Raw genomic sequence first — 11,462 nt, 5'->3', positions numbered from 1 at the left:
AAAAAAAAAAAAAAAAAAAAAAAAAAAAAAAAAAAGCTTCACATCTTAGAAAGAAACATATAATGAAACAAGGATGATAAGAATAAGACTTTGAATCCATTGGTAGAATGGACAAAATCGCTCTTTTGATGTCCGTTGCCAGATATCCTTCAAGGAGATCCTTATTTGTAGCTTTTACGAGGAGATGACTATTTAAATATCTATGGAAATGACAAATAAATAGGGGAAAGAGGGTCCTCTGTCTAATTCCTCCTTTTCCTTTAACCTTGCCACTCGGATTGACATTGACCAGAACTGAGTAAGTCAGCATAGATATACACAGATACAGTCACCAATCTGAAATCATATCAATTCCCTTTCCTTATTTCTTTTGTACTCTTGCCTTTGTACAATAACCTTTTTACCATCTGAGTTTATATTATTAATTATCATAACGGTTGTGTTTAGTTGATGAAGCCATGGTCGAGAGTTTAAATTCTATTCCATAGTGAATGAGAGACTGCGCCTCATGATCTTCATAAAATATTACATAAATGGTATGCTGACTTCAAATTTTCCTCTTCCTGCAGTATGTTACTCGCTACTCAAGAAAATCCTTACGAGTTCTTGGAAGTGTGGGCGAGCCCATCAATCCCAGTGCATGGAGGTTTGGATATTCACGATGTTATCTCAATACTTCAATACTTCAGGCTTATTCCAAAAAAGAAAAAAAAAAAGGAAAAAAAAGGAAAAAAAGAACTATCAGTAGAAGGCTGAACTTTCTTTCAATTGCAAGATGTATCTAAAATGTATATTGATTTCTGTAGGTGGTTCTTCAACGTGGTTGGAGAGTCAAGGTGTCCTATATCAGATACTTGGTGGCAGACTGAAACTGGTGGCTTCATGGTATGTTTTTCTTTCGATAAGAAACGGCTTCATGGTACTATGTTTTGATAAGCCACTTGGCTTCATGGTATTTTGGTTTCATTTAATTTCCATATGGGATGAAGAGAGAAAAGGCATTTCCTATAGGGCAGAAGTTAATAGTTACTTTTCATTAATATTTTATATCAGTTCAAATATTTATATTAGATTTTATAAATTAGTCAATTAAGAAAAAAATATATTAAATAATAGGAATTTAAATTAACTAATAAACATCTATTTTTAGAGAAAGAAAGAAATGTTATTTGAAAATGAAGAAATATAAAAAGATGATGGGGCATCCTCGAGGTGGCAAGGAAGCTTTGACATTAACCACCCTACACTTAGGCATCAATATCTACAAAGAATAATTATTCAAAAAGGGTTTACAAAGAGAACTCCATTTTGAGTTGAGGCCAATCACCCTTTTTGTGATTGCCATCAGCCTATGTTGTGGATGGGGCCCTTTTCATGGCATGATTTTGTAATCTTTAAATTAATGAAATTATACTTTGTTTCTTATCCCTTGCTACAAGGAAAAGAAAAGAAAGGAATATTTCAACGACATTCATAATAAAAGTTTAACTAGTTGTGTTTATCAAGCATGTCATAACTCTTTCCTTAAAACGTACACAGTTTTTTCTGTTGCAATTTTGTTTATCTCAAACAATTCTTGGGCACGTAGTTGACATTTCATTAGGCCTAACCGTAATTTTTTTTTCTCACAGATTACTCCATTACCAGGTGCTTGGGCTCAGAAGCCGGGGTCTGCTACTTTTCCTTTTTTTGGAGTTCAGGTATGTAAGGATACTTGAGCAGCTATTAAAATCTACCCTTCAAACATCTCGCTTTTATATTTCCCACCACAAACGATCATTCTTGCTTCATCAAATTTTCTTGGTGCAAATGTAGCCCGTATTGGTGGATGAAAAAGGGAATGAGATTGAAGGTGAATGCAGTGGATATCTATGCTTGAAAAGCTCATGGCCTTCAGCATTTAGAACTCTTTATAATGATCACGAAAGATATGAAACGACTTACTTCAAGCCATTCCCTGGCTATTACTTTACTGGCGATGGCTGCACCAGGTAAATCAAAGTGCTTGATCTCATCTCATGTCTGTCAAGGTGTTGATCAATGTATATTAGAGTTTGATATTGCCAATATTTTAGAGTGAATTTTTCAGTATGATAATTATACTAAGTTGGGTTCTATCATCAAGGGATAAGGATGGGTACTACTGGCTTACTGGAAGAGTTGATGATGTTATCAATGTCAGGTTTGTTAGCGTTTCTCCTTTATGCTTCTATGGTATGCATAAGCCGTACAGTTACAACAATCTATATATCTCTGTGGTACAAAACTTAATTTTTGAAGGAAGCTTTTGGGTATGTGTACTATTTTTTTGCAGTGGGCATCGTATCGGCACAGCAGAAGTGGAATCTGCCCTAGTTTCACATCCCCAATGTGCAGAAGCTGCTGTCGTTGGTATTGAGCATGAGGTAGGTTTGCAGGTTTTAGTTTGTTAGTTTGTGAGTTTATGAGCACTACTGATGAGAGTAATTCATGTGCTTGGTGTTTTTGAAAATTATGAATCTATTTGGTACAAATTCTCTGGCCAGCATTCATGATCATTATATTCTTACGTTGCAGGTCAAAGGACAAGGCATTTATGCATTTGTGACTATAGTGGATAGTGTTCCTTATAGCGAAGAGCTCCGGAAAAGCCTTATTCTCATGGTTAGAAATCAGGTAAGTTTTTTATTTTGTACACCTGTTCTTATGATAATGATATCTTCCAAGATATTTCATTCCATGGTGCTGTAATTGCCTCTACTCTGTCATGGTCCTCAGGAGATTCCAAAATATTCCTTGTTCTAAAATTTGTGTTTAATTCCACCCCCCCAAATTGTATGGTAGGAGACGTTAAGGCTAACTAGTGACCAAACCTCCTCTGAAGAACTCTTTAGATCCTTAAAAATCCTATTATTCCGTTCCATAGCCAAAGTCATTCCATTTCATTCCATTCCGGAGACTGACCTTGATCAAAAGATCGTATTTCTAAATTTTCACAAGGTCCCCCGGGAATTACTTCCAAAGCTTGTTGAATTATGAGTTTCGTCATCTCACCAAGTCTGACTAATTTTTATGGATTCCGTCATCTTCTGACTAAATAACGAGCTAATAAATCTCCTTTTTGCCACTGAACTTCTCAAAATTCTGCCCCTATCATAAGGTGGATTCTAAAGAACTTCCCCTAACAAAGCGCGTTGAACAATGGAAAATAACAATCCCAACTTTCCTCATTTGTACAGACGGACTCAGAAAATAAATGTACATTTGTATGATATCTGTTCTGAGATTACATATTGCACAACTTCCAGATAGGGGCTTTTGCAGCACCTGACAAAATTCATTGGGCGCCTGGACTTCCAAAAACGAGGAGTGGAAAAATAATGAGGAGGATTCTAAGGAAAATTGCCTCCAAGCAGTTGGATGAACTTGGAGATACTAGCACGCTTGCAGATCCTGGTGTGATTGATCAACTCATTGAGCTTGCTGATCGCTGAACGTGCAAACTGAATCAGAAAATGTGGAGAACTTGATGTTAAACATATATATTTCTCAACTTTCCTTGAACAGAACCATTTAGTTATGCTGTGATTTCCACAGAGTTCTTCAATAATGTTTGGGTCCCTCCCCCAATTGTAGAAATCTCATTATGAGTGGCACAGGACTCATTTAGACGACTTAATCCCACAAAGTTTCTTATAAAGATTTCATTTTTGACTTGATGCCTGAATTAATCTTTAATAACTATTCTTGAAATTGACAGTTTTACATGTAGTTCATATTATGTATGCCAGTTATAGTTTACATGAGTGATGTTATATCACTGATATACCACTCCATCCATTGCTATATGTATATAGTTCATTACAAATATAGCATCACTTTTCTGATTTGCAAATATTAGTAAAAAAAACAGATGCTTTTGTCTTAAATAATGTGAAACATTAGTTATACCATCGAACTTAAATGGACAGCTTTTGTTATAGTATTGTTATACTCATATTCTGTATGACCCGAACAACTCAAATTATCCAACTAAATTCATACTTGGAGGTGTTCAAATGTATTGCATATTTTCAAAGGTAGTAAATATTTTCTAGATTTGCAAATATACCAATAACAAGGAAACGTCAAATAGCCCTGAACAAAATTCAAAATTAGATTGTTTTATTAGAAGTAAAAATACCAACAGAAATCCAAGTTGTAAATATCACAACGTAAATCAAAGCTTGAAATTGAACACCTAAATAGACATATTGGCATCTAGTTTACAGCCAAAAAATGAGTCATTCACCTTCTGAACACTGAAAAGAAGTAATGCTTGAAAGGATACTTATACTCTATCCTTTACTGGTAATCCTTATACAGTAGCTATTATTTGTATCCTTGCACGATCAATATAGGGCCTGAATGATAGGTTCAAATGTAAATTTTCATCCCACAATACGCAAAGTAGAATTCTAAGATAATAGATTACAACCTTTTTTTTTTTCTAATCCAAACAACGATTGAAAATCTACGTTACATTGTAAAGTCTCTAAAACAATCAATTATCATCCTTGAACTTTGGATAAAAACAAATTTGGGACCTAAGTGGATTAAAATTTAAGACATTACAATGTTAAATACATTAAAATTTCACGAGAAAAAAGACGAAGCAGGATCACCTTTTTCCATCACCAACAGGCTGCTTTCATCCAAGGAATTCTTCAAATCTTGGTATGGTATAGTATTTAGCTTCTACGAGGCTTTCCTTACCAATAAATAATGAGGTTTTGGTTCATCTTTTCGTCCCTCGAGAGTGCAAAGTATAGCTTATACGCCTATCCCACGATCAACGAGCAGCGAAGAAGTAACTATAACACATTACTACTTAATCATCTCCAATAGCCATAACGATCAGACCTGAGCTTGAGAGGCAAAAAGAATGAATGATATGAACAAATTTCAACATTTGGTGATCTTACAAAATTGAAATACAGCACTGTACAAGAAAAAGAAAAAAGAAAAAAGAAGGAAGAAAAAAAGGAAAAAAAAAGAAGAGGATGTTCATAATTTATGCAGGACATTGCCCAGGATTGACCGAAGCTTCCAAACCAGCCTGAACTTTCAGCTGCCAAATAAGCCCAACGACAGAATGGGGCATAAGCAGAAAAGCTATGAGCTGGGGCTCCTCTAATGATGATGTTATATAGATGCCATTCAGCAATTAAATCACATTAAGAATATTGCGGTGACCATCAGCAAATTCACGAACTAGACGCTTCAAGACTCTTCCACCCTTCCCTTGCATATGTCCATAATTCGTCTTTAATTCATCACAACTTTTACTTTCAAGGTAGTCGCAGGCTGCATCTCCAAGCGCCTTTAACCATAGTGGTACAAGAGTTTCTACTTCCCCTGGTTTTAAATATTCAAGTGGGAGAGCCTGCACCTGGAAGAACTCTACACTTTTAATAATCAAAATGCCTAGTTCAAATGTCTGTATGCATAGAAATATCAAATTCAGGCTGCTATATTGGTCTCTATCAGAAAATAACACAGGATCTATTTGTTTGTATTCCTTTTCAGAAATAAGGTTTAAAAGATTAATTTTTTAGATGCATTGTCAATGTAAATTAAAGTATAGCGACCCACAGCAAAATCATCCTCTTTTTAATTATAACTATTATGCAGAGTCAATATTTTCAAAATGACACACACACACACACACACATATATATAGAGAGAGAGAGAACCGCTGATAGTAGCCAGCCATGCAAAGATTCCCAGCGCAGGACAGCTTTCAAGTCCGTTCTTTCACTGACACTGCAAATTGCTGCCAACTGTTGCAGAACTGTTGCACACTTATGAACCTGATCGAGAGGTTTACGTGTTAACTTGACTGCACGTCTTGCAAGTATTCAATTAGACGAAAAAAATGTTCCTTTATATGCGAAATTTAGCAGAAGGAGAATGAATGACTGCCAACAACATTACAGGTCTCCAAGAGTTTAAGGAACATAAATAGCAGTTATAAAAATGTTCTAGTATCGAACTTCAAGAGAAATAGGATAAAGTAAAACCAAGAGATCTCGTTGTTCTTGATCGTATGTATAACAGAGGGTTTTTTCTATTTTCTTCAATGCATACCCCCAGGAACCAACGCAAAACACATTATCATACACATAAAAGATCATCTTCATTAGAGAGGATAGCGACAAAGTTCACAAACAGGAACAGCCCACACGATTCATGAATATCATGCACCAAAGTTTTCACTGTTTCAAATGCTCAAATCTCGGGATTTTACAACTATATTAAAAAGCAGGCTTCCATGCTTTTCTTAAAATTGCTAAACCACATATTTCTTTATACATACATAGCAAATATCAGGCATCAACTGTTTTTTAACAATGGCAGACTACTCATACAAGGTACATATGCGTATTCTATTTTGTATCATATATAACAAGGGTACTCGCAAGTGGAAAGAAAGAAAGAATTGAACATGCGTTCATGGACATACATTTAATTAGAAGCTTACCCGTGACATTGCTGACACACCAAGCAAAGCATATAGAATGTTTGATACAAGTCCCTCGCCGCTGTGGGATAGAACGTGTATTACCATAGAATTGAATGATCCCTCAGAATTGGTACTAGCAAATTCTAACATTGATGCTAGACTAACATCCAAGAAACCTAAATAGGCACAACAATTTAGAGAAAATAAGACTCAAACTAATTATGTACAAGCGTACAATGGCAATGAAAATCAAGCTAACACGAGGAAGGAGAAGTAAAATGGCTTTTGGAGTAAATGTACTAACATAAGTGTTTTTATGTCAACAAAGTTTTTCTCCAATGAGTTTTAAGTTGTATTTTTTTAATCCTAAGCAACCTTTTTCATTGATCGATGAAAATGAAGAAAATTGTTTAGAGATATAATCTCCTAAAGTGAAAGAAAAGAAAAACAAAAACAGAGCTAATAAAGGCAAAAACTAGAACCTAGAAGGGCTAGAAACACAGACCAACAACATAGAGAACAACAATGGCCCATTTGGATTGTGGATATAGCTTCATGAGTATGGATATTAAATATTTGAGGTTTAGATGTTTGGGATAACACAAGTTTGTATATGAATAGGCAGGATAATTAATGTGTGGATGTGTTTAATTTGCAGGTTTTGTTCTTGGGATTTAAATAATATGTTTATGAGCTAAGTTTTAACAATGACTAGAAAAATTGTTAAATATTTTATTTGAGCGGAAAGCTTTTTTTCTTCATTCAATCATCATTTTCTACCTAATTTTTCTTTATCTTTTATCATTACTTTTTGGCTTTTAACAATTAGCAGTAAACCTATATTTAACAATTTAAAATCAACATACAAATCTCACCAACTATGTGATATAATGACATATATATAATTATTATATAAGTTTTTCTTATGTTTTTTTTAATTAAAAAATATTTATACTTGACAATTAATTACTAACATAAATAATAAATTAAAGCAATTAAAATTAATTTACACATTAAAGAAAAAAATATTAATGAGTAATTACTCTCTCCTCTCTCATATACATTTCGCAAGGAAAAAAGGATAATAAAATCCCATAGTTCATGGGATATTTTCAGCCAGGGAGAATAATTACCTAGGTTTTAAAAAGTGAATATTCATGTCCTAAAAGAAAGAAATATAAGGATGTAGAAAAGGGGAGAGGGGGGCTTTAAGCCAGCAAGAAGAACAAAGCTGCTGAACAACACTAAAAGCTTCTTCAGGCAAAGCTGAATTAGAAACTAACACAACCCTCTGAGACAACAAACAAAAACTTGAAAAACCAACAAAACCACCAGGCTCGACTCTTCGACTGAGGCAAAACCACTCCGAGGATTAAGAAAGGGCAACGGCAACTTCAGAGGGACCGAAAATATGCAGATAAATGAAGACAAAGAAGAAGCAAAACTCCTATAAACCAAGGGATCCAAAAGTCATCATGCCGCCAAATAGGAGAAAATGAAGTTTAACAAAGGAGGCGCAAACAATAGCTGAAAACCATGCTGAATGGGGATCAAACATAGCCCACTGGAGCAGCAAAAAAATAAAAAATAATAAAAGATAAAAAATAAAAAACCAGAAGAGCCAACGCCCATCATGAAGCCACTTTGAAAGGATGAATATTGACACCAGGCAAAAGCTTCAGAAGACTTGTGCTCTTATCTCATATATCTCAAGGCCACAGACCTTCAATAAATATTAGAGTTTCTTTATCTTCAAATTGTTCTTCGTGAAGAACATGTAAAGGCGACATATCATATGACTTATTTGCAGAAAGGTGGATTTCTTCTTGAAGAAAGGTTGCAAAGAGCCCCTAACCTCATCAACTAAATCTCCTCCGTCCCATTATCAAGTGCTTCATTGTATCCTATTTTTCCATTTTTAAGTGATAATCATCAATTTTTGCCATTTTCCTATATCTCTTATGGCTCTTTCCATTTCCCGTTTCTAATCGCACCATGGCTATATTGGCCATAAATGGATTGATAAAACATTACAGAGATCCAATTCATAGTGTTTCTTCATAACGGATTAGATACCAGTCCAATTCTCATGAGCAAATAGTCTAGTGATAACTATTACAGAAATCCAATCCATATCCACCACATCTGTTTGTTTCGTAACTCAAAAGGAAGCTTCTTTTCTAATGATGAATTTGGGAGGAGCATTACTCATATTTTGGTGTTTAAACACAACATTCTTCTTAACAACTTCAGCATAAGAGGTACCAACTTCAGCAAAAGAGGGTCAAGAGATAAGATCCTCAGCTACCTTTTCGAAATTTTGCTATCAAATTTCACTAGAAAAAATTTGATCATAAACCAAAAGGTTAACCAGCTCCTTTTGTTTACTCCAGCTGGAATGCAAAAGGATTTTCACCCTCCTGTAGATGGCCAAACCATCTATTCCATAAACCAAACAGAGAAAAAATATTTTCTGAATAAGAACAGTCCCACTCATTATTTCTTGTCAGAAGAAAATTGAATAATAAGGATAATGCAACATCTCCACCGTAGCCTTGTCAAACCATCTAATTTGACATAAACCAAGAGGAATCAGCCTCTTTGATTCCAATGCTTCAATAAAGAAACACTTATTTTCAAACCAAAAGGGGGAGCCCGATTCATCAGTTCCATGAATAAAACTCATAATGCCCGTAACAAGGCTGGAATGCTGTCTTTGGTATGTTTTCTTCGTTTACTCTTATCTGGTGAATCAATGAATTTATTGAATCTTTTCATTCCACGAGAAAGAGCAGAAGCAGAAGATTTCTCCCAAGACTAACTTGTAATATTAAACTCATTCTAAAAGAACTTTCAATCTGCTGAGAATTTTGGGTATTTGTGTTCAACACAGCAGTTACTCAACTCCTTGTTTAAAAAGGTGAACTCTGAAATGATAAAGAACTTAAAGACCAGCAAGAAAAGTTACTTAAATTGTTCCTTGAACTGAATTCAAACTGAGAAGAAACAGAATGACGGCTAAAAAGGTAAGGTTGCAAACAAGAAATACTCAACTTAGATGTAGAATCTGATGAAGATTAACTGGATGAAGGCAAAGAAATGGAGGTGAGGGTGAGAGGAAGGAGAGAGGGGAGAGCATGCCCGAAGAAGTTATTGATAAGAAACTCTTCAAAACCGCTTTTCCTCACATTAGAAAGCTTATTAGATGAATACATTAATAATTATGTTTGACTGGCACCTCTATTGCCACCATCATTCAGCATCATAGCAGGAACGTTGCCTATAACAATGGCTGAGATTTGATGAGAAAAAAATCCAATTCACTATAATCACAAGTAGGGTGTTTGTGACATTAGGTTCGATATGAAGCATCAAAGAGAGTGGGCCCAGGCTAGAAAATCCAATAGATTATAAGAGCTTTCTCTAGGTCACGGGCCATCTCCAACTGATTTGCATCTTATTAGAGCCTTTGCAGGAGCGAGAACAGCTACTCTAAAAGTTCAAACACTTCAAGATATGTCTCAGTACTCCATAGGAGTATGAGGCTTTATACAGTCATGTTAAGAAACTTCTCGACAAAGTCAAATTGATGAAATAAAAAAATCCAAAATTCATCAAACTTTCAAGTGGTTCAATAGTATGATTCAAACATAACACCAGATAAAAAATTGTATTCTTAGAACTGACCAAGGAATTGTCCATCTTAGCTTTTGTGTCAACACTACAAAACAAAATGAAGTTGCTGAATGCAAGAATTGTATCACCAGAGTCACTCGATGTCTAATGTTTTCTGCTAATGTTCCCATGTCCTACTGGGAAAAGACAATTCTCACAGCAACATACTTGATAAACCACATTCCCTTTCGTGTTCTCAACTTTTCCACTCTTTGTAATGTCTTACCTTAAGCATTTTCTCATCTCAGATTCCAGTCCCTTGATTTATTCCCAAAGGTCTTTAAGTGCACAGTCTTTGTTCATATCTACCCCCAACATTGTAGTAAATTGGATCCTTGGATACATAAATGCATATTCTTGAGATACTTACCCATTCAACAAGGCTACAAATGCTACTGTCCTACCACAAAATGTATTTGCTATAAAGAATGTCACTTTCATCGAACCCTCTTATTCTACTCCAAACTAATCGTTAGGGGAGAAAGTTAGAGGAACTCAATCCTATGAAATTGACAACAAGAAAATCATTGCTCCAATAGCTAAACTCTAGATGGCATTTGTGATCTATGTTGAATCGACTTGGATTATGGTGAGTTTTCACTCATGCAAATTGGACACATTAGCCATCACCAATGAAATCAAGGCCAAGCATGCCACCGGGCACTAGCCTACAGGAACATTGGGCATTGACATTTGAACTGTAAGTTTATAGCTGCATTGGCCAGCATCATTTGGATTTTCTATTCTGGCAGTACAACTAATATTTTTTAGGGGTGGAAAAAAAGCAATGCACAGCGCTTACAAGATAGGTATGACATTGCTGCTAATGCTGCCCCACGATGCATGGCTGTGCAACATATAGCAGCCTTCTGGAATGAAACCTCCAAAAGAGAACCAGATGCGGCTAATATTTCCTGGAATATAGTACACAAATCAAACAGCCATCTAATTATATTTTCTCGCAAAGGATAAATGAAACCGCACCTATAATATTAAAAAAAAAAAAAGGAAATAATAATAGAACTTAAAGAAAAACCTTATGAGAGCATCGGAGAAAAATTGATGCAAAATTTGAGTAAGCCTCCACCAAATCAGGTTCTTGGTCACATATGTACGACGAATTAATAGCATTTACGGATGCTGCATAAGTAAACCTTTCAAAAGTGGTGATAAACAAATGCCCAAATTTTTCTTGATGATGGCCATATTCTTCAACAATAACTGAAGCTGCAAATGATAATTTATTAAAATAGTTGGTCAGTAAAAGCACTATCTGTACTCCACAAATTGGGGGGGGGGGGGG

At 35.2% G+C, this 11,462-nt stretch overlaps 2 protein-coding genes across 5 annotated transcripts in view; one reads left to right on the top strand and one right to left on the bottom strand.

Moving 5' to 3' along the window:
• LOC111441952 (acetyl-coenzyme A synthetase, chloroplastic/glyoxysomal-like) overlaps positions 1-3,698 on the top strand; it is a 12,017-nt gene extending 8,319 nt beyond the window's left edge. For both annotated transcript variants that reach the window (XM_023079156.1, XM_023079157.1), the window contains 8 exons: positions 570-646; positions 807-885; positions 1,632-1,700; positions 1,816-1,991; positions 2,126-2,182; positions 2,315-2,405; positions 2,557-2,655; positions 3,288-3,698. In XM_023079156.1, coding sequence (XP_022934924.1) covers positions 570-646; positions 807-885; positions 1,632-1,700; positions 1,816-1,991; positions 2,126-2,182; positions 2,315-2,405; positions 2,557-2,655; positions 3,288-3,473 — 834 coding nt within the window. In that variant the 3' untranslated portion in view covers positions 3,474-3,698. The remainder of the gene's footprint in view (positions 1-569; positions 647-806; positions 886-1,631; positions 1,701-1,815; positions 1,992-2,125; positions 2,183-2,314; positions 2,406-2,556; positions 2,656-3,287) is intronic.
• Positions 3,699-4,887: 1,189 nt separating this feature from the next.
• The window catches only part of LOC111441617 (transportin-3), a 44,911-nt gene continuing 38,336 nt past the window's right edge, over positions 4,888-11,462 (bottom strand). For all 3 annotated transcript variants that reach the window (XM_023078669.1, XM_023078668.1, XM_023078670.1), the window contains 5 exons: positions 11,196-11,386; positions 10,962-11,073; positions 6,503-6,660; positions 5,715-5,831; positions 4,888-5,410 (listed from right to left, as the gene is read on the bottom strand). In XM_023078669.1, the coding sequence (XP_022934437.1) occupies positions 5,186-5,410; positions 5,715-5,831; positions 6,503-6,660; positions 10,962-11,073; positions 11,196-11,386 (803 nt within the window). In that variant the 3' untranslated portion in view covers positions 4,888-5,185. The remainder of the gene's footprint in view (positions 5,411-5,714; positions 5,832-6,502; positions 6,661-10,961; positions 11,074-11,195; positions 11,387-11,462) is intronic.

The sequence above is a fragment of the Cucurbita moschata genome, unplaced genomic scaffold (assembly GCF_002738365.1).
Source record: "Cucurbita moschata cultivar Rifu unplaced genomic scaffold, Cmos_1.0 Cmo_Scf00004, whole genome shotgun sequence".
Classification (NCBI taxonomy): domain Eukaryota; kingdom Viridiplantae; phylum Streptophyta; class Magnoliopsida; order Cucurbitales; family Cucurbitaceae; genus Cucurbita; species Cucurbita moschata.
Note: the sequence above shows the minus strand (reverse complement) of the source record. Positions and strands in the feature narration are given on the sequence as shown.